This window comes from Pundamilia nyererei, unplaced genomic scaffold (genome assembly GCF_000239375.1).
Source record: "Pundamilia nyererei isolate P.nyererei 1_Seehausen unplaced genomic scaffold, PunNye1.0 scaffold00011, whole genome shotgun sequence".
NCBI lineage: Eukaryota > Metazoa > Chordata > Actinopteri > Cichliformes > Cichlidae > Pundamilia > Pundamilia nyererei.
In genome coordinates this window covers 3577158-3605040 of record NW_005187412.1, presented here as the reverse complement: position 1 = coordinate 3605040, position 27883 = coordinate 3577158, and the positions used below count along the sequence as shown (strand labels likewise).

Sequence of the window (27883 nt, the reverse complement as noted above, 5' to 3'; positions counted from 1 at the left end):
GTTCTGTGGTCAGATTCATCCGAATCTTTCCACTCTGCTTCATCCCATTTTAAATGTGCTTTGGCTCAAAGGTGTTTATGGATCATGATCACATATGGCTTCTTTTTTGCATGATGGAGCTTCAACTGCCTTTCTGGATGGTACACTGAACTGTTGTTCCTGAGCCCATGCAGTTATTGCCATGACAGAATCACGCCTATTTTTAATGCTGTGTTGCCTAAGGGCACAAGGATAACAGGCATCCAATGCTGATTTTCAGCCTTGTTGTTTGCACACAGAGAATTTTCCAGAATATTTAAATCTTTTGATGATGTTATGTAAAGTAGATATGATGAGATATTCAGTGTCATCACCATTTTACATTGAGGAACATTATTCTGAAATTGTTCCACAATTTGTAGATGCAGTTTTTTGCCTCTCTGAAATGCCCAATCATGTAACTGATTGCTGTTTTTGCTTTTTAGTTACGTATTTACACTCTTTTTGCAGACTTTCATTGTCCTGCCCCAACATTTTTGAGACATGTTGCTGCCATCAAATTCAAAATGAGCTAATATTTTTCATGCAATAGTAAAAAGTCTCAGTTTAAAGATTTGTTATGTTTTCTTTGTGGTATTGTGAATAAAATTTGTATTTATAAGATCTGCAAATGATTGCATTCTGGATTGGGGTGTAAATAAATTATGCAGATATACAGCACTTAAAACATTTTTTATTTCTACTCATGTGTTAAGTAACATAAAATCACATGTCAGCATTGAGAGGCACACTTTCCCCACACTTTTGTATTTCCAGCAATTTTTTTTATAAGATTCAAAGAAATGGCATCATAGTTTTATGATCAGATGTGTTTAACATAATGAGTAACGTGTTACAAATTACAAAAGCGTAAGATCAATGTTACAAAATAATCCCTTTTAGAAAAATGTTACTCTTTCATGTAACATTATCTTTTACTTCTTATGTTTTAGAGAGATTTTCCAGCACAATTAGTAACTTTTCTTGTTACAGTAACTGGGCACCATTTTAAGAGATATTAACCGCTCTACAGCAATAACAAAAGACAGACAAACTTAGAAGATAAACTCACATCATGTGCAAGCACAGACCTAAGCACGTAACATACATCAGAGCTCTAGACTAAACTAAAACATAGTTTGCATACATATGAACTTAAAACTGCAAGTGAAGTGTACATTCATTTTAAAGACATTCACGGTCACGTAATGAATTTATTGCCCTGAAACAAGATTGTCATGTTTGTCCCATAAGTAGGACAATACAGTGTAGTTAGATTGACATCTTAAGGGGAACTCTCTCCTGGTTAGTCTTGCTTGGCTCTTTGGGGTTCTGGTAGGACAGTCTCACAAATACAACAATGAGGATCACTCCTGGAAGGACAAAAAATCAACACTGCATTTACATCACAGTTTTATTGCTAATTTAGATGCAACTCCAAGACCTCTCAAAGATGATTAAATCCTACTTTTCTAGATTTTATAATAAGGCATATATTACATTCCCACTTATTTTTAAATAGACTTTAATAGTAATCAAACAGCTTTTGTCCTGCTTACCTATGACTGCAAAGGTGCCAAGCAAAATGCCGACTGCAGACTGTATAGTTGGCATGCCCTCCAGCTGCTTGGCAGCCATTTTGCAGTTTCCTCTGACATTGCAGGGGCACACAGTCACTAACAGGAGAGATAGCAAACACACAACTCACAAATCAGGGATTTTTAACACATCAAAACAGGGTTTGATTCAGGATTGATGTGTCGTCTTGTGATTCTTTGACAAAATTTAGGTTATGCATAACGTTTTTACTATAAATACAAATACTGGATGTTATAACCAGTGGATTTAGATAGTCAAATATCAAGCAAGGAATCGCATATGGCAACTACATTCATTAAAAATAGTGCAGGTGTATTAATGTAATATCTTCATAGGGATTTAAAGGCTCATTTTCAGCAACCATTACTCAAGTTTCTAATCCCGACCTATCATATTTAAAGGCTGACTGGCCATTTGAGAAAGAAAAGAACTATGTTAGCACATATTGAAGATGCAGTAAATTCATCTAGTTGCTTGTGAGGAGCATAAAGTTTTGGAGTCACTTGATAATTTCAAAACAACCCATTATAAACCAAATTTTCTTCTCCAGTTATATTGTGTGTGAAAAAGAAAGATTTCACAGGTCTCCATGTAGTCCTGTGGGGAAAGAAATTATTCAACAGCTTGTAGAATCACAGCAGCAATAACTTGAAATAACCATTTTCTGTATGACTTTAACAGTCTCTCGCATTGCTACACATATTATGTACAGTATTTCAGTTGGGTTACAGTCTGGACTTGGGTCACAAGACAAGTGCTTGGGATCACTGTCTTGTGACCAAGTTCTAGTCACATATGACCCTAGAATGCTTCATCTGTTGTGAAGCCCCTGGTCCTCCTCTGCCAACCTGCCATTTCCTCTCTGTTGTGTCCTGTTTTTTCTCCCTCTCTCTCCTTTCTGTGTGTATTGTGTGTATGGCTTAACTCTATCAGTTTGTTTTAGAGGGGAGGCTCTGCCATGCTTCCCTCCTCTGTATGCAACTGGCTGTTGCTTTCCTAATACTCAAGGCTGAAGAAATCCCTCAGTCATTGCCAAATCATTGCGCTTACCATGGTGTTTGACTCTTTTGGTCGTCCCTTGTGCAGATGCTCCCAGTCCTGAGACTCCCTGTGATGAGCCTCGAGTGGTTTTTACCCACGAGGAGAAATCTGTGGCTATCTTTGTTTGCCCCTCCACCAGCTCAACTCAGACATAACTACCTTACATAAATCCCTGTGTACTTGGAAACCAGCAATAATCCTGCTGAACTTTTATCTCTCTGTTTGAGTCCAGGTCTGAGTCTGAGCCTTGACATCATCATCCCTCCACCACTTTGATAGACAGTTGGTATGAGATGTTTGTGCTGATATGCTGTACTTAGTGTTTGCCAAATGTGGCACTGTGTATTATGGCCAAACAGCTTCACTTTGGGCTCATTTCTCCAAAGTACACAGTTCCATAAGTCTTGGAGTTTACTCAAACGAAGTGCTGCAAACATAAGCTGAGCTATGTTCTTTTTAGAGATAAGAGGCTTTCTCCCAGCAACCTTCCAAATAAGCCATACATGTTCAGTTTATTTTGAATTGTACTGTCATGAACATCAATATTTAGAAGAGTCTTAGCTCTTGCGTTTTTTTGGAGTTTCTCATAACGTTGCACAGTCTGACCATGGGAGGAATTTGCTGGTACGTGTGTGTCATTGTATTAACACACATGTAATCTCTCCAGACCAGCAAGCAGGCAAAACCTGTGCTTTTATAATGGTGCGCAGATGTGTTGATGATCAGTTAAGTGCATTTGAGTAGCAGCACTATGGAGATGTACTTAGCTTTCCACAGTACTGCACAGGCTCATGTGAAAAATTTCTTTTTCATGTGACTGTAGTTTATCCTAACCAGTGTGCAAGATGTGTGTGATGTTGTGTTATGAAATGTCAGAATGGTTATATTAGGCAGAACACAATCTTAAGAGAGCTGTGTAATCACGAGCCTGGAAAAATCATTTGTAAAGCACCATTGCATCATTAATAAACAAGAGCAGCGCTAGGACAAGCTGGCACACTGGGGTTGATCTCTATTGATTGTTCCAGCACTCTTGTCCCAGAACCTCTATGTACTCGCTTTAGCTTATCAGCAGAGGTGTCAGCATTACCTGGCAAGTGTATGAAGGTGCTCCTGGGAGGAGAGCTGCTGTCAGAGATGGTGAAGGGCACGATGTAGACGTCAGGGGGCAGGTATGGGATATTTAAGGACAGGTTGGTGTGAGTATCTGAAGGACAAAACACTTGTTAGTTGGTGCAGAAAAGTGATAGAGACTGTTATATAGATTACATTTATACATCACATTTATGATGACTTAACAAAATAACAAATGAACCTGGTACTTGTCAGCTGTGAAAATCTGTTCAATTTAAAAGCCTTATTTTTCCGTTGCATCCAAAAGTGGTCAACAACAACTATTTTTATGAAAAAAATGATCACATACAACAAGTATACAAGTCCTTTTTAAGTTCTAATAACCGAAGGAAGAAAAACCCAGGCCAAACACATCCATACAACTGTATGAATAAAGAGCAAGCAGAAAGACTCTGATGCGGCTCTGTATGGAGTGGTCTGGAGCCTGTGACTCTTTATCTTATCTCTGTAAATCAGGCTAAAACACAAGCCTGGCTGCATGACGTAAGAACCCTGTCCTGTAAAGAGAAGCATATTATCAAGCTGTTTGAACTCTTATCTGATAGTCTTAAACTGTCCGATTGCACCTTAGCATCATCCCCCTTCATGTTCCATTTGTCAGGTAGGGAAACATGACCTGTGCAGCACCTCTGCAGAGGCTGTTAATGTCGATCTATTTATCCTCTGCCTGCACTGTGTCAAATCTGACGTGACATTTTATAAGTTCGAAGTGTGACCAGCCACCTACCCCGACCAGAGCTATTCTGAAAGCTTGTGATGAAAAAGCATTTCCCCTTACAGCTATGAACAGCCATTAAGAGCGTGCGAAAAAGGAACATGAACATGCCGTTTGATTAACTGAATGTCTTCGGTGAAAAGAACTGTCACTCAGCTTCCCAAAAGACTTGAGATGAATGGCTGTACTACTCATGCACACACAGATCTGCTCTTTCATTCAATGGAGGTTGATGTAATTGTAATTTAAAAGAAAAAAAAATAGACAAGTTTGCTGCAAAATCAGACAGACAAAAGCACACATTTATTGCTAAAACCATTACTGACTATGACCAGGTGCAAAGCATTCTGGGAAATTCCTATTTTAGGCTCCATTAGTTGGCAGGAAACCAGCGGTGACGTGAAAGAAATTACAGACAAGATATAATTACAGCTGGGCTCAATCAATACCAACAGGAACAGGGGAGTGAAAAGGCTAAAAAAAAAAAACTGAGAGGGAAGCGGTTGAGCTGTGTGAATGACTTAATGACAGACGTCATTGCAGTAAATAGTTTGTATTCAGTGAGCACAACACAAGCAGTTACAAAAAAAAAAAGGATAATTATAATATATTATACCTAGCATCTCATATAGGACTGATGTTTTTCAGGCAGAAAATGAATCAGGGCATTTTGCACATCTCTACTCTTGATGGCAATTCACTGAATTTGATTCATGTAAGAAAAATAATGCAAAACATTTGGCACACTGTGGAAAATTAGATGTCCACTGGCTGTATTCAAAATTCGATTTATCCCCTTCACAAGATCCATTTGGCTGGAAGGCAATAACTTGTCCTCTCCAACAAATTAACTTCCTTATGCTCGACATTAATCAGAGCAGATTATCAATTTACACAGACAAGAAAGACACACCATTCACGTACACCTTCACAAACTGCCTGATAGGGTCTAATTTTTCCATGTTACAGAACTCAGGTCAGCAGCTTTGGCTCACATCGTCTACTGTTACTAGATAGAGCTTTTTCAAGGCTGGTAATCTGACTTGTTACTTTTGGAAAGGGGGTTTAGTGGTGATTCATTTCACTTAGTGAAGAGCTCACTGTTACATCCACTCTGGCTCACTTTCAGACCATGTTGGCAACTAAAATCATCTGACTTCACCTTTCTGAAAAAAAAAGATAACAGAACAACTTTCAGTCCAAGTTTGGAAGGTAGAAAAAAACTATTTAAATTTTTTTGAGTATTTTTGGTTACATACAATTTATCAGAAGCCGCTTAGGGGAGTTTCTTCTAGCAGTAGTACATTATTTATTCCGCCTGTCTTTTCACTGTGAATCACATTGTATGCTGTGCGTTGACTGGACCTTTACACAGTTTGTGTTCACCCTACCATTAATAGGTGTTAGCTTCCAGTTACGTCGAACTGTGACATCGCTGCGGAGGGAGAAATTAAGTCGTCCTCCATGCTGCGGTCCATCACTGTCCCGTGATGCAAGCACCAAAGCTTGGTCCTCTAAGCGAGGTGTACACAGGTACTTCCAGGAGTAATCTCCTACCAGCACTGGACTGTTGTCATTCACATCCAGGATATAGACAGTCACCAGGGTGGACGCAGACAGGGAGGAGTTTCCTAAGATGTAAAAAGATGCTAAAAAACCAAACTATTGTACACTAGACTTTTTAACATATGAACATCAGGTTTCCCAGACATGAAGTAAGCCTTAAAGAAAAAAATAATTGACTATATCTATGCCTTGGAAACGGAGTCTGCCTTTAATCAAACCGTTGTGTTGCATACTCAATGATGGAAATGATCTTACGTCCATCCACTGCAATGACCTCCATGGTGTACGTGCTGTTCTCCTCCCTGTCCAAGGCCTGCACAGTCTTTAGCTCACCAGAATACTTCCCAATTGAAAAGTATTTCTTGGTGTCCCCTTGAAGAGAATATCTGTACCAGGAAACATCCATAGCTCTGTAAAATTGAAAACATGGAATTTCACACCCCTCCCAGCTTAAATTAGTTACCTTATTGGGTGAGAATCGGGGTCGTAACCTCGGATGGTGGCAATAACCCGTCCTGGTTCTTCCCCTTCTCTCACAGTCACCTCATAATGGCTTTGAGACAAGATCGGACCCTCGTTCACATCGTCAACATAAATGGAGACCGTTGCTGTGGATGCGGGGCCGTACCGGCCACGGACTAAGGCAACTGGATTCTGGGCACTGAGCACGAGAATGTACTCACTCTCGCGCTCAAAGTCCAACACCTGTGAAAAGATGCGTGCACACAACAAGTTTCACAAAGTGTTATTTAAGTATTACTTAATTTAACTCACAACAGTGCATTTGACAACTACCTACACAATAGAAAAAGCAGAATTTGCAAAGTACTGCGTAAGCAAAACTTCACAGAAAGAGAAAGCAATAAACACAATCACATTCAGAGTGAGCGGAAAGCCAATTTCAGATCATTAAGAAAGAAATCAAGAATATTGATTACTGGATGAAGCATGGCAGCAATACAGGTAAATGCAAGGAGAAAGAAGAGATAGACATATTTGTGTGGTCTATCCTTTTCTGTATTGATTTACATGAAACAAATCAATGATGAGGACTCTCTGTAAAGGTGTTTGTTCACTGCAGCTGCGTCACTCAAGCCCAAGTTTCTCAGTCACTTTTATAATAACTTTTCTGTTTAATAAGCTACATGCCATTCATCCATCCATTTTCTTCTGCTTTTCTTCAGCTTATCCAGTTCAGGGTCGCTGGGGGTGCTGGAGCCAGGCCTAAGTGTCGTATGGTGTGACGCAGGCATTGATATATTTTAAAAGTATTAAGTGGGGTTTTTTTTCAGTTCCAGGTTGGTCCTTGAGATAAAACAGGCACATCTGATGCTGTGCCCTACATTACTCTTTCATATGAGCCTAAATGTGATAAAAGTAGATTTATTTTTGAAAGTTCAAGTGTAACCACACTAAACAGAGAGTCAAAAAACAGCATGTCCTTTTTGCCAGCAGGAGAGGGACACAGTACACCCCCCCTTGTGTGTCTAGTCCCCTTATCTTAGGCCCAAGGAAACTGGATTTACTGGCAGTGTTACTATATTTCTAGACAGTGTAGATACAGAGGAAAAAAAAACAATTGATTCAGTGAGCCACCAGTGAAAGATTTTCCATGATGCTGTTTGAGCAACTAGGGCATGACAGTGGAAAAGATAGTACATTATAAACTGAACACACTGCTTTATTGTTGAAGTTAAGACTTTCATTCTCTAAATTTATGAAAGGGGATACAATTAATTTAATAATAATTTAAAAAACCCCAAAAAACCTAGCCATGAATATTAACAACTTTGTTTTATCCTCTGGGGTGACAGCATGTGCTATTTATAGGTCCAAATATTGGAAGTAGCAGTTTCACAGTGATAGGATTACCATAATCTGTGCACTAAAATAGTAACTTGAACCTTCTGACTCTGATTGTACGATTCAAAAAATAGTTTCACAGTGGGATGATGAAAAGATGGGAAAAGACTGTGATTTTACAGATTTTAGAGGCAAAACAACCCAGCTGAAGGAAAAATGAATCCCATCCCTCAGTCTTTATTACAACTGGGCACAACTGATTTCATTCGGTGTAATCTTTTGAATCCTGCCCTGAAGCTTGTTTTTGTTGTCAGGATTTGCCAGTAAACATGTTTTCTTTTTTCCCCATAAAACAAGACATCGGCAAACTGGCACTGCCTGACATCATCCTGCTGAGTACACGTGTCTTTGTTACCAGGGAGAAAAAAACGCACACCTTGGAGAATAGATGAGTACTGCTGTTAACTGGAAGTGACACACCAAACTGCTCAGTGTGTGTCAGCGCATGAGAGCATGTGTATGGACCCTGGCATTACTCACCTGATGATGCTACTCTTTTTTGAATTAAGTGCCTTTACAGTAGCATCATGTTCTTGCTGTAAATAGTTATTAGCTTAAATTACAGTAATACACAATATTTAAACACCACCAAAATAAATATCCTCATATGTTTCATAAAAACATCAATGTCTACCACATTTGTGTATTTGTAATAATTTGATACACATATTGATATACATAAAACTGTAAAAGCAACAGTAGTGTATCTCTCTTCAAAACGTGATGGGTATCACCATTTAACTACACATTTACACATCCGTTTATTTCTTCTGTCTTTACAGGCTAAACTCTTGAAGGGATAACAATGTTTACTAGATAGTTTTGATGCCATGCAGATAGCGAGATAGATTTTTAGTCTCTCTTGGTGTAAGAAAAATAGTGAGGCTGGTCAGAATGAACTGTTTTGCACACATACATACCTATACAATGCCCGGTCACTTTACTAGGTACACCTAATAGAGACGTCTGTCCAACTGCTCATTCACAGAAATAAATCAACCAAAAACTTTGCAGCAACTCAGTGCATTTGAGCATGTAGACATAGTTAAGACGACCTGCTGAAGTTCAAACTGAGCATCGGAATGGGAAAGAAAGGCAGTTTAAGTGACTTTGAATGTGGCATGATTGTTGGTGTAAGATGGGCTGGTCTGAGTAAACCAGTAGCTGCGGATCTACTGGGATTTTCCCACGCGACGAACTGTAATGTTTACAGGGAATGGTCTGGAAAAGAGAAAAATCCAGTGAGTGAAAATGACTTGTTGATGCCAGAGGTCAGAAAAAAATGGGCAAACTGTTTTGAGCTGATAGGAAGACAAGACTAACTCAGATACCCACTCGTTATAACCAAGGTATACGGAAGAGTATTTTGTTAAACCTTGAAGCAGATGGGCAACAGCAGCAGATCACAGTGAATGCCAACTGTGTCAGCTGAGACGAGGAAACTGAGGCTACAATCCCCACAGGCTCAACTGGATATGCTGTAGAAAATGAGAAAACATTGCCTGGTCTGATGAATTTGGGTTTCTGCTGTACCATTCGACTGAACATGAACATGAAAGCATGGCTCCATCCTATTTTGTATCAACAGTTCAGGCTGCCGGTGGTGATGTAATGGTGTGTGGTGATATTTTCTTGGCACAATTTGGGCCCCTTAGTACTTCAGTGCTACAGCCTACCTGAGTATCGCTGCTGAAAATGTTTGCCCTTTTATGGCCACTGGTTTCTTGAACATAGCGTCGACTTCCCTTTACTCAATTGGCCCCCACAGTCACCAGATCTTACATCATGGATGCAGTACCAACAAATTTGCTGCAACTGTGTGATGCTGTCATGTCAATATGAACCAAAATCATACTTAAGGAATGCTTTCAGTGCCTTGTTGAATCTTTGTCGTGAAGAATTAAGACAATCCTGAAGGTCAAAGAAGGTCCAACCAGCTATTAGCTAATGATGTGGCCAGTGAGTGTATATATTTATGAAACCAATAACTCAAACCTCTGAAAGCCCAGTCTCACGTTAATTTCAACAGAAGTTCCAGTTTCTTTCACAGACTTTTTATGATTCATTTTTTAATTCAATGCGATGTCGCCAATTTTTTCCACACTGATTTGATCCCATCACTTTTGCTTAGTTCGTTCACTCTCCAGCCTGTGTGGTAAAATGCCATTAGTATCTGCTCACATAATCTAATTACTCATTTGGCTTTGCAATTTCTAATAATGAAATCGCTCTGCTTTCTAGTGCTGACCTCACCCTGTAATCTGGTGAATTAAAGGATTTGCTTAAGTGCATTTTAATCCACTGGGGCTTTACTTGTGGAAGATTTAAGCTTTAATTTTTACTACGGTAAGCTAACTAATCTACAGTATCTGGTGTATTCTGGTGATGCAGCGTTCGCTATAGTGATATCTCACAAGGTCAACGTAAGAGCTACTCATAGAGACAGGAATTTAAACTGCATGACATCACTTTTGAAAACAAGCCATTGTCTGTTAAACTGAAATAATAGATCGAGATCCATTTTTAGCTTTTGGAAATGCTCTGCTTTATCTCAGAGGGGCCTGTGCAGCTCACAGTTCAATCACATTCATCAACTCCCACAAGAGGTTGAAAATAATAGACTGTCGCCTGCCTGGCCACTCACAGAGTGCAGACCATTAGAGTATAGACACACACAGACACCACATGCCTCCCTAAAATGCCCTGTAGGATTATAGGAGGCAGGCGAAGGGTGATGCACCCTGGGGACAGGAGAGATTACGCCAATGTCGTGCAGGACTCTTTTTATTATAGGCATGCAGGACTAGAATTTTGACATTTCTGAAAATCCTTTTCCAACTGTCTTTCAATGCATAATATCTACATAGGGTGATATTAAAATCATGCATTTATAAAATGAGGTTAGTTTTCTGTGACTGTGAGTGAATAATCTCTTAGGACATGCACATGCTGCAAGGACAGATACAAGCAGCTATGCCAAAAATTGTCCTTGGCATTAATATCTGTGTCCCTAAGAGGAAATGATCTTTGTATTGTCTCTCCTCTCAAAACAGAAAAATTAAAAAAAAGGAGTTTCATTCAGACTGATGGACCTTATATCATGTTTTTAGCTGATCTTGGTAGTCAAATGTATGAGTGTAGAGCTTCGGTGTAGTTGGTGTTGTTCACCTTCGACAGGACAAGTGTGACCTCATTGGTCTGCTTATCTGTCACTAATGAAAAGACGTCCTCTTCATCTCCAGACTCTAAACGGTAGTCCACCTGCCAGCTGTCTCCACCTCGAACATCTGCATCCCTCGCCAGCACAGCTGTCACTGTCGTACCCACCAGGGCATCCTCTGGGATGTGAAAGGGTCCGTACTGATGGCGAGAAAACACAGAGTGAATGATCACTAAGAAGAAAAAGACTATCTTTTAAAAAAGTGAAAAAGTGTATGGAAGCATTTTGCATTTTTAAAAAAAAGCAGATCTCAAATGTCTCAGCTCACACTAGTTTTCACTGACCTGACCCTCTTTAAGGAAAACCTCCCCTGTAGGAGTGCCTCTAGAATAGTTTTATAGGGGCGGCCATATAAAAATATGGTGGCACACCAAAAACAGAACTTTGACAGGGGCGCAACGAAGGGGGTGACGACGGGAAATCATGAGGGACATACAGATTGTTGGTTTTTTTTTCTCTAGTATTGAGGCACCAGTTGTTGTGAATTGGTGTTACATAAATGAATCTGGCTTTGCAATAACAGCCCCAGCGAATGCTAAATAATGATAATGATTATTTATTTCTTGTCAAGGCCACTGCAGCTTTTGCCAGCAAGTTGTTGATGTTAAGATTGTGCGGTCACCAATAAATGCCAGTGATGACCGATTGCCCAATTTTCTATTGAGACGATGGGTGACTGCATGTGACAATATACATTTGCCCCCTCTTGCCCCCCTGGTGTGAGCTGACCTTTATTTGTGAACCTCTCTGTGTTTAGACAGCCGTTTAATCTGCCACTCCTGGATGTCCTCTAGAGAAGCAACCATGCCTGTGATCTGGCTGCCCCATCCACAGGGTTGCTGAACCCAGTCCTGTCACCACTCACCTCCCACATCACCTCCTATAGGGCTGCACTGCCATGGAAAAAGCTGCACTACTCAGGCGTGACCTGTTCAAGAGCATTTTCCACCTCTGTGTTTGTGTGTCTGTGGTAGCGATTATCTAAGCAAGTGTGCATTTGTTTTTAACAGCATTGTAATGATCATCCAACAATGTTTGAAAGCTGTTTGATTAAAATCCCTAAGTGTCCATTACACTGGGCGTGGATGTAAAGAATAACACGGTGTCAGGTGTTATGTCAAATCTTTGATTGATCTGGACATTGATGTCAAAGCTCTGCAGTCGATTGGTTTCTGTCCTTGACCAAAATTAAACCTTCTTTCATAGAAAACCACTGGCCAATTACACAGTGGGCCTGGAGCTGCATTATTTATGATGCCATCCTCACAGAACTTTCTGTGAGATTGTAATAGCTAAGATAACACTGCTTCTTATACAATTTCTGCCATGTTAACGACACTGGATGGAGCTGTGTAATCGTGATGTAGCCTGCTGTAGATTGACCTATAAATAAATGAGTGGAAATTTGTCTCTAAAGAAAGCTTTATCAGATTAAACTCTAAAAACACTGTCCACTTGGAGTACAGAGAGCCAAATAAAAGTCTTCCAATAACATAATGCCATCTATATAAGCCTGAGATTAGTATCATATCTAGTTCCCCGCCAGGAAAATTAGATCAGTGACCTGCGAAGCGCGTTCACAGTCCAAAATCCACAGATGATGTTTAGCCTGCTATTTTTCCAAAGCTATTGTTTATATTGCCCCAAACAGATCAATGCGTGAAAGGCGTCCTAATCTCTGTGCGCAAGTAACTGTTTGAACACGTGTTCTCGTACCTCGTGTTGGGAGAACACCGGTGGGTTGTTATTCTCATCCTGCACCGTCACAACCACAGTGCAGGAACTGTTCAGACCTGCCAGGGACAGGATCACAGCTTCTGTTAGTGACTCAGGTCAGCCCTTCTCACAAATTAAGAATGCTGAAGGAACAGCAAGTACCTCATGTTAGCCTTCGTCACACCCTGAGTCCATGAGTCATGCAGATCACATCATCTGTCACCCTAGAGGCTAACATATATACATCTCCTGGAAATCTCAAGGGAGGCTACTGACACACTTGCTCACAAAAGTAATTAACTTTTGCCTATTATAGTCATTATGAAAGATGAAATGTTTTATATATAATTGTCTCTGATGCACCTGTTTGTATCACTGCTATACTGCCTCTCTTTAACTCCCTAAAGTACAAGATAAACACCACCTTTTCATGAAAATTGCGCTATAGCTAAGGTTGTATTTTGCCTTATACATAGTCACCTTTGGCATCCTCAGCAGTGATGGTTAGAGTGTACTGCGGTGCCGTGCCCTCCATACTATCCGCTTGGACCGAGATGACCCCTGAGTCACGGTCCACTCTGAAGAGGGCACGAGGACTCTCTGGAATTTGTCCGACTAAGCGGTAGAAGATTCGTACATTGTCTGTCTTAGGGTCATCATTATCAGCCGCTTGCACTGTCAGGATTTCTGTCCCTGCAGGAAAAAAATATATGAATAAAGAGGAGGAGGAGGCTTTCTGATTTATCATCAGAAGATATTTTCAGTTAGCTCTATAAAAAAGGGTTTTCTACACTGTTTAAAAAATGTAAAAAAAAATTGAACCAAAAAATTCCTTTTTTTTTTTTTTTTTTTTTTTAACCACAAATAGAATTTGACCATTTTGAAAATTATCTTTACATTTTATGTTTAAAAAATATGTATAATGCATATACAATATATACATTATTATGTACATGCTCTTTTTCTTTGGCAAATTTCAAATCTTTTTCAAGTTTGACTTCTCCTTTTCTCTCTTTTAACTCTTTTGTCAAGTAATAACAAGAGAAGCTAAAATGACAAGTCTCACAGCACACTGATTTAAAATAGGGAGAGAGTACAACAATAGCTTTCTCATATAATCCTCACTCAGTGATTCCATTTAGATTAACAGATTGCCCTGTGTAATTCATTTCCCCGAATCAGAATGTTTTAAAGCACCAACAAAAGCTTTTATGCCAAGGACCTGATACGTTACAACCCACCGTGTGCTTTTTAGGAGCACAGGAGGGGTGTTGGTGCTTCCCCTGTGTCCTGGCAAAGATCCCAATCTGCTTTCACAAAATGTATCTGGCGCTCTCCACCCTTTCATCACAACAACATTGCATCCAGGCTGTGTTTTTGCACTAAGCTGTGAAACAGTATAAAATAATTTTAGAAAATGACTATTCAAATTCACTGTGTTGCTTTATTATCATCATAATTTGTAAGACGAGTTTCTTTTAAGGATGTTTTACATGCAAGATTGTATTTTGGCCAAAGAAATAGTATTGTTCTTCCTTGGTGTGTGGTCTCAAAGCACACAGCCTGTGTGATGCAGTATCTAAATATTCCACTGTAATCTGATTAGTAGGACTTGCATGAGTGAAAACAAACAAACAAACAAAAAAAAATCATCCAAAACCTATATGTTACCTCGAGCAGCCAGTTCTTTCACCACAGTATGGTACTGTGCCTGTGGAAATGTGGGCCTGTTATCATTAGCGTCACCCACCATCACCCTCAGCTCCACAGGTTTGGCAATCTCCCTGCCGTCGGGACGCTCAACCACAATGCTGATATGAAACTAAGTAAGCAGAAAAGGTGAAAAAAGAAGAAAAAGCAGAGAGGGAAATATCTGGTCACATGTGGTACCCTTAACACTGTGGGTTACGAGTCACGCAACCCACGCTCCCATCAACTTTCTAGCAGCAGACCAAAAAAAAGGGGATTACATGCCCAGTAGACTACTAACGACTGTAAAGTCTTCCTCTGTGCAGAGCATGATAGGATACATTTCTGCAATACGAGTAAACATTTACTTTTTGATCCTGGTTATACTCACGGATTTTGTTGAGATTCTGGTTTCCTAGTTTCTGTCTCATCTCATATCAGCCAATTTTTGCACATTTCCAGCTCAACCATTTCAGATTTGTGTAAGAATGTTATGGTCCAGTGAACATATACAATGAGTGTTATGAATTTTTTTTTCTTGCTTGAAGAAAGCAAAGGGAACTGAAGTCACATTCAATGTCTGCATGCACAAATAAAAGATGATTCTGATTCTCATTCAACTAGCTTTTTGGGGTTTTTTGAAAAATTCTTTCACTTTCAGACTGTTTTGGAAACAATGTTTCAACATGAATATCTCAAAAACTTTTAAAGACAAAAACATGAAATTTTCACTGATCTTTCTTATCATCAAAATGAACCAGAATATGGAATTTGGGACAGATTCATTCAAAAATGTCTTAAGTATTGGCTAGATAAATATTAGATGTTCAGCATTTGTGCAAAGTCCCATATTTTAGCACACACTGATAAAAAAACAAAACAAAACTGCACACTGCAATTCCTGAATGGTATTTAGTATGTATAAAATTATGTAGAATAGATTTCAACAACTTAGTGACAAAAATGAAGAAAATACTATTTACTATTAAATGATAGCGCAAAGCTGTATTCAGATTAAGAGTCTTCTGGCATTTTGTGGTTCTTAAGCACTTTTCACAACTCTTAAAATCAAATATACAAATGTATCTTTTCTAACTTATTTTACCAGTGGTAGCAGTACACCAAACAACGTTTTACGTTTTTTCAAAGCCTTGTTGGTTTTCCGTAAATACTTTAATATATATAACCTTAAAAAACGTGTAAAAAAAAGTCTTGAATAAATATAAGGGGAAGTCATCATATCAGTTTGAGCTTCCTGTTTGTGAGAGACTGTATTAAACCCATGAGACACCAGTTTAAACTTTCATTATCATTTTCAAACTTCCACTGAAAGGTCAGTGAAGAAAAAGACAGGGTAATGTGCTAGAACACTGCGTTTTAACAATAATCACATCACCCAATTGTAGCTCAGTCTTTCTGTGCTTTTCTTTGGTGCATCTGTGCCAGAATATTCTGCTCACTGAGTCATTCAAAGCTCACAGGAGTTTAGGTTGTCTGCAAAGCTTGAGAGCAAAATGCAAACACATGGACTTTAATTTGTAATCCTGATACAAAGGATGATCTTTCCTTTGATCTAAAGTGAGACAGATTTGCAATGAAGAGTTTTAGATTCGTGATCTTTAAAGCCATTATACAACAATCTTCTTGTCACAGGCAGAATATGTTTAATGAATAGAGCACTTTTCAGGTTTTGGTTTGTAATTAGGCTGTGACTCAGTGCTCAGCTTTGCTGAAGTAATGTGTACCAGGGTTCCTACAATAAAAAAGCCATTAAGTTGTAAGTAATAGGAGAGTTAATTAAAAACAGGGACTTTCTTCCAATGAACAACATAATAACCCTTTTAGGGACAATAAGCCTGGCACTTCTCATTGTTCAGCTTTTGAATTAATAATTTTGTCATCAGATGGTGAAAATACTTGTGAATGAATCACATCATCCTGCTAGTTTAAACATAAATGAAATGCACCTGTATGAAGAGTTTTTAAATCAGGGCAGTCTTTATAAACACATCAGCTGACAAACACACATCATCTTTGATATCAAAGTTTTCACGTACTGTGGGTTCAGAAATTGAAATAAAGGGCTCAATCTTTAATAGAGGAATTTTTGACTCTAATCGTGAAATGTCATTTATTATGAGGTGCTGGAGATGTTTGGCTCAAAGTACAGACCTGGTCTTGTGTCTCTCTGTCCAGCGGGGCATTGAGATAAATGACTCCTTCTCTGCTGATGGTGAAGAGCATCTCTGGAAACTCCCCCTCCAGACCATACTCTGCCTGACTGCCACTCCATTTGACCTAAATTAGCACAGACAAATGTATACAAACATTTTATGAGTATTCAGTTTTACATATCTGCAAGTGAATTAAACGCGAATATGGTTTCTTATCTGGGCGTAGCAGGAAAATTGAGCGAAAAACTGTAAACATAGAAAGCTTTGCGGCCGAGCGTGTAAGATGTATAAATACCGAGTTAAGCTACCATTTGTTTATATGATAAGGAGCCAGTTAAATGCGCTGACACTGATGGGGAACAGAGAGCACAGCCAAAACTAACGATGAAGGCTGAAGGGGATTTTCCACTCTGCTTTACAACCCCCTAACAGAGGGCTGTGCAGATGGGCTGAAAGGGCCCTAGTAGCAATCAAACAGCACCCAACAAGGACAAGAGCCCAGTTGTATCACAGCTGATGCAAACCCAGGGCATGTGCATCTCCTCAGCTCACTGTCAGACACTCGTCCCTTGTTTTGGATATAACTGCCCATGTGCAATGCTTCTGTATACACAAAGCCACTTCACACAGCTGGCCGCCTTTCAGTGTTATTGTGTGCTTTGAGACCTTGCAACTTTAAAGACATGTGATTGATGAGCACTGACTCTTTTGTATAGAGTTATATACAAATCATCTATGAAATCATCTGTTTTGCCTCCATCCATGTTTCAGTTTTCCAAGCACGTGCTGTCTCTGTGATATCTTGTGTTTGAGCTTGGTCAAGAGTGGCTGTGCGCCTCTTGGCAGCACTTGGGGCATGATGCTAATCAGTACTTGAATAACGTCAAGTAAACCTCCCAAATCAGGCAATGTTATAATAATAAAGCTGAAGCTAGTTTCTCATTATTTAATAAGCTGACAGAAGATAAGTGTTGTGCAAAAGTCTTGAGACACCCCTCATTCCTTGATGTTTTATATACAAAAATGCAAAATAGTTGCAGTGATTTCTTGAAATGTGCAAACATTGAAATTCAGTAAATAATGCAAAACCAAGCTATGAATCAATATTTGGTACGGCCACCTTCCCACATAGCAACCAGGTCTGGCTCGGATCTGGTATCAAGCCGGCACTGCTGGCTGACTTCTGGCATGATAAGACGGATGTCATCCAGATATGGGCCAGGCCTGGCATAGATGGCACTGTTTATGTGATGGCATGCCATATCTGGCTCAATTGTGGTTTGGTTTATGTGGCCCAGGCCCATAGAAAACAGGTCTGGCCCGGATCTGGGCTTCAAGCTGGCAGAGTGAATGTCAACCAGATGTGCGCCAGGTCTGGCAATGATGGCACTATTTATGTTCCTATTTTCCTGTTTTAGTTAGAAGACCCAAATGCCATGTTGCAATACTATACTACTATAGTAGCTGGCTGTAGCTCAGGAGGTAGAGCAGGTCACCTACTGATTGGAAGGTTAGTGGTTCGATCCCTGGCTCCTTCAGTCTGTATGTCGTGAATGTGTATGAATGTAGTTAGGAAGCACTCAGTTAAGAGAAAGTGTGTGACTGGTGACTGTGGCATGTTGTATAGAGCACTTTTCGTGGGAGACTAGAAAAGCGCTATATAAGAATCAGTCCGTTCACTGTCTGAACGGAGTTATGTTACTTTTGCACAGTTTTGCATGTTCTGGCACATGTTGTTATTACATGGCTTGATTAAGGTACACATTAGGCTGACACCTGGGCCAGAGCTGAAACTGTTCTGGGCCCGCACAGGGCCAGCAGTCTGTCTACAACTCATGGCTCATGGCTGCACACAAATTACACGTGGCCCACATACCGCAAAGAATGATGGCCCTTTGGTGGCCCAGACCTGGTTTGCCAGGGGTGGCCCACACATGGGCCAGCACAAGGCCAGTTGGATAAACACTGGTGGTCCTGTGCTGGCCCATGTGTGGACAATTTCTGGTAAGGCTTCAGTGAACTATAGATGGAGCAGCTGCAGAGCCAGATACCTCTTTCAGGGCCTGTGTCACATCTCTACTGATTTTTTTTCCCTATTTCTCAAGGACATGACTTCCAGAAACTGTTCATCTACTGTAGATTGTCTTTTCAGGTCTAACACCTGCATGACATTTGTTCTTCATTTGTTCAATTTCTTCACAGTTTTTCAAGATTACACAGCGTGTGGTGATATGTAAAGTTTATTGTTAATAGTTCTTTGGGAATAACTTTGCTGATGGAAAAACACCATTCTATGCCTGTAACACTGTTTTATTTTTGTTATTTTTACAACACTAAAGCCATCACTTTACAATACTGACATGGGCACCCAACCACCTTGCATTTTGCCTACTTTGAGCTAAATTTTATCATGAACACCTGAGGGAGCATGGACACTCCCCACCCTGCTGATAGCCTTCTCTGATATGTGATACTGAGGTGGTAGCAAGGTGTGCTGCAGTTCATTCAATTGTCAATTGGAGAAAGGTTATTTAAAATTTTTTCTCCATAAAATCTATTCTTAACACAATCAGGTTTCTAATGACTAATGTTTGATGAGGCACCACAAGTACAAGTATCATCTGTAATATTACTCACTGATCACGAGGCCATGACAGAGTTCGAGTGGGGCTCAAACTAATTCCACAATAAATACTGAAATTTCATGCCAGTGTGAACGCTAACAGTTCGAAGTATTTAAGAGCTTTGATTCATTCGCAGCTACTGGGGCCCTCACTCCCACTTGAGTCTCAATAGATTACAGTCCTGAGTTCAAGTAGTTTCAGTGGTTGCGTTACACAATCTAAGTTTTTAGGCAATGAAAAACATGCAATAGATAACAAATTAAAATGAATCCCCATAGCCCCGGTGATGCAATCGAATTGATATATGTCTGGATTGCATATTTTAATATCCAGTCGAAGCTTGTTGATTGCAGACTCAGAAAATTAAATCATAACACCAGTCAACACTTACTTTTATAACTGACTATTACCCAGGGAAGGACAATGGCAGAGCGCGTGCTAAGCAGCAGGTTGATTTCGGCATCTGTCACACCAAGGACGGTGTCAGCATGTAAAACACAAGATTTGTCATAGTTGAGTAGATGCCGACATGACTGCTTCATTTATCTGAGACAGTAGGGGAGGTGGGATGTGTAGAGTGGGTTCTTGGACACGATTCTCTATGTATGTGTCATAACAGCAGTTAGTCCCACCACCTACTGAGCACAGCAGTATTAGAACACCGCGTGGGCGAAATAAGGCTTCCCCCAACTAAACACCATGTTAACCTAATCCGGATTTGTGTGATTTTAGTTAGTGTTCACGTAGATGATTCAGTAAAGGAACAAGAGGGCTCATTTCACACTCTACTAACACATTTTTCATTAGGAATTAAAAGAGAAACACACAGGAAATCTGCTCATTGAGAGATTTCCAGACAGCCTTGTTTACATATAGAGACACAGATGCTATGTGTTGATATTAAATAATAAAAAGGTCACCGAGCCGGAGTATTACATTATAAATAACTACTAAACCTTTAAGATAAAACTGTAGACTTTGCAGTTGATTTGAACTGGCTTTTGAAAATATGACAAAAAAGAAATCAAATCAGCCCACGCTTGTGAATCCACACGTTTTCTGTGGGTGGCAGGGGACGTTGGAACAGGAGAGAAGAGAGACTGAGGGCGAGTGTGAGGGGGAGGTGGGAGAAAGCCAGAGGAGGGGGAGGTATTGCGGTGTACCTGCTGGCCAAAGCGATTCTCACAATTTGATTGAGCTTTATATTCAGCTCTGCAGGCCCCATTGTTTCCACAGTTCTCAGAAGTGAATAACTAAGATTAGTTTTTTTTTTTTAAATGCAGGTGTAGATTTAAAAGATTTCCTGACAAAGGGTAACTACCACCGCAAGCAGATTTTTTTGCCATGTGTTACATTATTGAGTTATTAATTGACATGTAGTAGATATGGCAACATTATAAAAAGCAAAGGGTTAGAAAAGACCAGGCTCAGACACCAACCTATAAATAGAAATTACATAGATACCACGAGATGCTTTTTGGAGTTAATCCAGTGTGAAAAAGGGACCAGCTCTGTGGGATTGTTGGCTTTTTTTGAAGAAAAGATGGCAATCAAACATTTTCCATGGTATTTCAAGTTTCAGACGTGAAATCATACTCATATCTTCATGCAATCATCAAAGTTTACTTTTGATTCCAACACTCCTTTGTGAGGCTGCAGCACTTAGATTTCTTTATCAATTCATCTTTCATTGCTTTTTAATTAGTATTTACTTAATTTAATCAGAAATGTCATGAAATCACAAATGTCTCTTTACAAGCTGATGGCTTTGGATATTTTGTTGTGGACAACTAAAGGTGTTAAAACTCAAAGATATTCAATTTACAATAAGTCTCAGTTGGATAGAAATACTTACACAGTAGTTTTTAAGGTTACATCACAGCAGCAAGAAGAAGAGAAATGTGCCAAAAAATAATAGGAATGACTTTCTATTGAACTGGACCTTTCTTTAGATTATACAAGATATTCAAATATTTGTAGTAAGCCTTACAATACGATTAAAATTGCACTCCATATGTTCTGTGTATTTGAGTTTAGATTTTGGCTTAAAGCTGTAAGATTTGTGTAATACCCCTCAGAGTGATGGTAGGTTTGTGGGCGGGCAGCAGTGAGTGAGTAAATATGGGAGTTAAAGTGACTCAGTCAGGAGGTGGCCTGAAAGGATCCATGGCATTTGAACAGCCTCAATAATTTAGTATTTGGTCACTTAGAAGGAAACACTAAAAACAGCAACAAGCAATGTGAGGCCACTTTACTCAGACCACACTACTGACAGCGTTTGCTTGATTGCAACATGATAACATCTTTTTACTACATTAATAATGCCGCACCATTTAATTGTTTTTTTTTTTTTTAAATCATGTACAAAGGGCTTTACTTTAGATGGTGCATACAGTGCTAACATGGTGCATTTGTGTTGAACTGTTGCTGAGTCAATACAATCTTTTTGGTGTTTTGCTGTCTGACCTGTGAGATGGGTATGGGGTAAGGGCCCGGAAGATTTTCCTGAAGCCGTACAGGGTCAGGTGATGCCCAGGTGTTTCCTGTCACCTCAACAGTAACAATGCCAGCGGAGAAGAAGGCATCCGCCCTCCCAGCCATGTCCTTCACCATCACTGAGAGCTTGTAACGACCACACATCTCTGGGTCCAGAGTAGAGGCTCCTGGTGGTGACAGAGGCATAAATTATACAAGAAAGCCTACAAGACTTTCTACAAGACAGCACTTTATTGGAACATATGTTTTACTTTCCAGAGTGCAAAAAGGCAAAAGTCCTGAAAGCTAAACAAGCAAACACACCATAATAACATAAAGACACTCCAATAATCAAAGCATTAACATGTCCTCACATGTCTGAGTGCTCCTTCTATCCGTTCTTTTGCAATTTCTTTGTTAAATGGAAGCAAAATAACATAAACAGCCGACTTGAAGTGTAATTGTGACCAGGTAGCCTAAAGAAAAGGTGCAAAAATCAAGGAGGCAATTTTCACTGCTGCTCATCTTGTGGAAATCATCAGCAGCGTGGGCCAGAAAGGACCGGCAAGTGTGAAAGTCATCCAGCTCCTGCCAAACCGTAGCAAAGGGCAATTCCAAAGCTACAGAAATAGCACTGGCACACAAGAATTTCTCGCATTTGTGTCCGCTGGACTAGAAGCGATATCACTGAATAATGTTATTGCAATACTTTTGTATCAAATATTTATACATTACTGGCTTTTTTGTGATGTCAGGCTTTTCCAAGACTTTTCATTATGTTCACATTTTGATCCTGTTTTAACAACTTCAACTTGCTTTTCTCAGAAGTGTTTTAAAGGTTCTGTACATATGTCTGCCTCTATGATTAGAAACTGACCACCAACAGCTTTTTCAGGAAAATATCAATAATAAAAATATTTCCTGATATTCTTTGTTTTGTTTTATGGGGGAAAAGGATTACTTGGTGTGAGTATTGTGCTCTTGCAGACAACATATTTGGACAATAAGAGATTTCCTTTACTTAAGCACATTCATGTGGAAATAAATGAGATATTACAGAGAATTTACTTTTTGATTTTAATATGGAATTATTTAAATCACTTATTTAAATAAAAGAATTGTGTTTTAGAAACGTTTACACACACTAGATGTTTAAAGGTTATTGGACACTTGGATGCTAAATCACTGGTGGACTGAAGTGCATCGTTTCAGTGTTGATATCTGCAGAAAAGAGCTCACAGCAGCTCATACATGGGCTACAATTTAGATTCCATTGTGACAATGAAGAAGATAATAATGAGGTTCACTGTCAAAGAGATATAAAAATAGTTTGCCATAGTCAATATCTGGATTTTTTTTTTTCAAGCAAAAACTATGCATGCACATGAAATCTAGACAATTGCTGGCAACATAGTAGACCAATCAGTGCAAGTCTTGTGCATGATGGTGAAGATAAACCTGTTTATGACTGCAAATCAAGTCAAGAATGCTCGACATTGATGATGGTGAGCATGTTTCCCTCTCTGTTTCAAGATGCAAGCAAAAACTGAAAAGCCAGATTAGGGGTCTCTAAAGCCTTAACAGAAAACAGTAAGGTTGTGTAATGGTTTTGTGGCCTTGTGAAATGAAGTGAAAGTAAAGAAAAGAACTGCTCATGACCCACAGCATACCAACACAGAGCTGCTTCCTTTTGTTGCTTTGGCATGCGTGACTGCTAGTGCATCTGATTTCATTGCTGAATGGAGCAATGGGATGAATGAATGAGGTAGAGGAGCATCCGGTCCATTAGAATTCACTGCATGCCATTTCATCATTCAAGAGGACAAACTGTCTACATGATAAGCTCCTAAGAAATAAGAAAGCAATTTTTAATAAATGTAAAGAGTTGGCCTCTCAAATTGCAGAAAGTTAAACCTACATTGTAACGCTGCACTCTAGGTGACCCTCCACGCTGATTTGTTGGGAAGATATATGTTGAAGATTCCCTTTATGGATAAAACACTCCCCACAAAATTATCTTGACTATTTCCTTTCAGCGGCTGGTTGAGACTGACCTTCCTCAGTGAGTGAAACCTCCCCAGAGACGGCATGGATGGAGAACATTTGGCTGGAGGGAATCCTGGGTGTTTGTTCCATCAGGCTGAAGCGCAGATCAGCGTGGGGACTGTTGCGGTCGTCGCGATCTAGCGCTTCCACTTGCATGAATGGTATTCCTGAGAGATACGGGTGACACAGAATTAAAGAGTGGGACAAAATGTCTCAATTTCCATCCTAACTATACCAAGAAAACATGCTGATGTGAAGGCAAAAGAACAAAAACATGGGTTGTGTAACAGCAAATCTTAAAAGTTAAAAGATGAAAACTCTACAAAATGCCTAGTCTGCACAGACAGAGTAAAACAGTAACAGAATTAGCTTCAGTGAGTTGACCTTTGTGGGAAATTCAAACAGAAAGCTGATCAACACAAAGGTGTATGTACCATCATGGTTTTCTTAAATGAGAAATACATAAAAACATAATTGAGTTAATACTATGAGCTAGACCCTGTGTATATCGAAAGGACTTCAGATGGAATACACTGGGGCCTTTGTATCAAATAAATGTGATCACCAAAACCCATGACAAAGTCTTTTTGTGTGTGTGTGATTGAAATGATGCTGTTTGCAACGTTATTAAATCTATTTATACTGATGTTAAGGTTAAACTGCCGTTTCCACGGAGATATGAGGCATGTTTTTTCACTGTTGACGACATTCAGCATATTTCATAAATCAGGACTGACGAATGTGACCCAGCCTTAAATTGGCTGTGTAATACGTTCACATCTGAGTGCAAGGTTCTCGTACCCTTGAGAAGCCCGAGCTGCACGCTGCCTCTCATGCTCTCCTCTATGAACGTAGGCACGTTGTCATTCTTGTCGATGACACACACTTCAACATTGAAGCTCTGATGATGCACTGACGTTCTGAAGGACACCTGTGACGCGAACACAAACATGTTCTGTAAGAAACACACGCTGGAGCCCGCGTCCACCCTGTTCATGCGAATCGTTTAGCAGCCCCAAACTGCTTTGAACAACAGCACGTGATCATTATGAACAAGATGATGAACAAGAGTATAAAAATTTATTTTGTATGTGAACTATCTGTATGGCACATTGGAGAAAGTCATTCATTAGCCGAAACATGACTGAAAATTGCTTTTGGTGCACTATGATCAGAAAAGAAATGTTTTTATACCTGCAGAGAGTAAGATGGCTGCTTTTCCCTGTCCAGTGGTTTTAGGGCGTACAGAAACTGAGCATCGACTCCAAATATGCCCTCATCATCTCCTGTTACCACCAGGTCACTATAATTAGATGGCAGGCTTTGAAGCTGTGGGGATGAAGACAAAAAGTATGCATGAAAACAATCAGTTTGTCATCCTGGTTAATGGTTAATGAAAAAACATGCACTACAAGCAACTACACAGATGCACCTGCATTTAAACTAGATGACATTGCAACAAATGCAGCATGATTAAAGTGCAAGCGATAATCTGCTCTTCACGTTTTATCCTTTTCTGGTAAGTTGGTTAAAATTGAGCTTTTTTTACTCTCTGCCGTGTTCACTAAGAGACAATAATTGAGCTCCCACAATAGCTGACCACCATTTGTTCCATATGCCTTATGAGAAAGCAGAGCTGTGGTTTGCCAACAAGCAGCAACATTCCTTTGGGCTTCTTGTGAAAGAAATAACATTCAAATACTTGAATAAAAGATAAAGGAAATTCTCAAAGTTGAATCTAAATCCGATGTCTTCATCTGGAGGCTACGTGTTTGTCTCTCTTTATTCACTTTGTTAGTTAAAAGTGTGCTAATCTGCTTAAAATAGCCCCAAAAGAGCCACAAAGTGTACTTATGTTTGAATAAGATAGAGTTTGAGTTAGACTGAGTAGGACATCTTTACTTCTTCTTCGCCTTCTTTAGACACCTCCCTTCAGGGGCCACCACAACAGATCATCTGCCTCCATCTCACCCCGTCCCAGCTCTCACATCATCCTTCACTGCATTTATGATTTATTTTGAGGTCTTCTGGGTGGGTGAAAGGGCATTACCAAAGCAGGAATGGACCAACAGGCTGATTTGTTTGAGCTTTTATAAGTGTTTTATTGACAGTAAAATATGCTTTAGAATTTCTATTTACCAGCCTCCTGCCATTCAACTTCCCCAATGACGAAATTACTTGATTACAAAAAATCCATACAATGTTGCAGTGCTTAATGAGAGGACGCTCATGGATGCTTTGAAGAAAAAATATAGCAGCGTCTGAAAAATCTACTTGAAACTGCGTATTTACAGTAATCTGCGAGTTTAGCCCTCTCTGACGAACGCAACTTCATGAAAAGGTTTTTGCCTTAAACGAATGTGAAGCAATTATTATGTCTATTCCATTTATAACACAAAGTGGGGTTATTATCCTCCATTGTGGCCATTAACAGGCTATTTGTGTGTGAGTCAAAATGACACCCAGACTGACATCAAAGCCTAAATATATTCCTATGTTTCATACAAGACGTGACGACACCACAGTCCAGCCCAATAAAATGCCAACATTCATGCTGTTGCATAACCCAGAGGAGGTCTGACTGACAAGTATGAATTAAACATCCTGTCTGCCACCCAGATGGACTATATGCAGAGACTGAGGCTGACACCTGACAAGCATTGTGAACATGCCAATTACCAGGTTTATACACTTTCAGGTCTGAGTGCAGGAAAACACACAGATCCAGCTTTGGTTTGCAGCATAATTTCCTTTTCTATCAGTTTATTTTTCAACATGTTACTGATTACCGAATGATGATTTTAAATGTTAAATCGTGATTAAATTTTGCATTTCTGACTTTTAAATAGTGAAAGGTCACGCTTACAACACAGAATTCTTACCAAAGTGCATTTGAAATCAAATCAGCTTGTATTTCTGCTTAGATATATAATTACCTAATCGCCATGATTAAAAAGGTTACGTTTAGAGAAACACATCTGCTTTCTTGGAAAATGAGCACAAGAAGTACAAGAAGTTTTAAGTGCCTTACCTTGGTTAGATACCATGGGAAAATACCATCGTAGTTTTCAGGGACACCAATTTTAACATTCGTCCCAGCACATGGTGCAGATGTATAAAGTACTGCCCACTGTGAAACAAAATATTGTCTTGGTAGCAGCTAAAGGTTCATGCAATAATGTTATCTTAGTATGAAAGGTTAATGTAATACAAAAAAATCTGCTTACTATGAGAGCTGTGAAGAGCATTGGTGTAGCTCCTCTCTCGGCCATGTGCCCCCTGCAAACGGGATAAATGTATAATCATAGCATTTCAGACCAACTGGTCTTAGCACGACAAACACTTTGTTAAAGAGGCACCACTTACGAGAGCATTTCGCAGTTTTTAAATGAGCAACAGCGTGCACTCAAATGCACAACCACCTATGAAACCACTACATGCCCCATTTGAGCCCACACAGTGGACAACAAGAAAGACACTTTTGATTGGAAAGCAAAAGTAAATTTCTTTTTAGGTTAATCTAAAAACAAAGCGTATTTCATCATTAATGCCTGACAAATATCTTGTAGCTGTGTAGCAGTACCCAATCACTCTGAATTATGGTCATGGTAATCACTTACAAACTCCTCTAGCTGCAATTAAAGCCTCCAAAGTACAAAAGATAAGCTGTGGGTATACTGTAGCTCGACAGTAATTACGATAGGAACATGCAATTAATAAAGAAAATTAATAAACAAACTCTATTCTCTAAACAAAAATGTTTCATCTTACCTTCTCCAAATGATGCGTGTGCTCCCTCTGAGAGGTGTGAGAGGAGTTTAAATTGGGTGGAAAAACTGAGCACTTGTACTCCTTTTGGTGGATTAATGGTTAACACTTTGCGAGGAACATGCTTAACTGCCTGTTTTCCTTCCTGCAAAACCAGTGACCAGTGAGGTTCTATTGCACCGATAAGATCAAATGAATATTGATGAGGATGTACGTCCACATTTACTCAATTTCT

General features: G+C 39.5%; 1 protein-coding gene across 2 annotated transcripts; it reads right to left on the bottom strand.

Moving 5' to 3' along the window:
- Nucleotides 1-705: 705 nt before the first annotated feature.
- cdh16 (cadherin 16, KSP-cadherin) lies at nt 706-27727 on the bottom strand. Of its 2 annotated transcripts, XM_005724225.1 has the most exons (18): nt 27652-27727; nt 27108-27159; nt 26912-27010; nt 25075-25209; nt 24682-24811; nt 23889-24047; nt 21826-22022; nt 16734-16859; nt 14544-14694; nt 13353-13565; nt 12873-12949; nt 11105-11296; nt 6537-6778; nt 6329-6459; nt 5899-6138; nt 3749-3865; nt 1578-1694; nt 706-1391 (listed from the first exon to the last, which is right to left on the bottom strand). In XM_005724225.1, exons 2-18 carry the CDS (start codon nt 27150-27152, stop codon nt 1291-1293), a joined length of 2472 nt encoding a protein of 823 aa, XP_005724282.1. In that variant the 5' UTR covers nt 27153-27159; nt 27652-27727; the 3' UTR covers nt 706-1290. The 2 variants fall into 2 exon arrangements, with proteins under 2 accessions (XP_005724282.1, XP_013763949.1); XM_013908495.1 differs by lacking the exon at nt 27652-27727 and having other exon boundaries at nt 27108-27200.
- Nucleotides 27728-27883: the final 156 nt, after the last annotated feature.

Excerpts from the sequence above, each read along its gene's own strand:
- cdh16 (XM_005724225.1), bottom strand. The coding sequence starts at position 27,152 with ATGGCCGAGAGAGGAGCTACACCAATGCTCTTCACAGCTCTCATA. Across the intron at positions 12,950-13,352 it reads CACTGCTGAGGATGCCAAAG|GTCTGAACAGTTCCTGCACT; the intron begins GTGACTATGTAT and ends TGTCCCTGGCAG. Across the intron at positions 1,695-3,748 it reads CACCTTCATACACTTGCCAG|TGACTGTGTGCCCCTGCAAT; the intron begins GTAATGCTGACA and ends CTCTCCTGTTAG.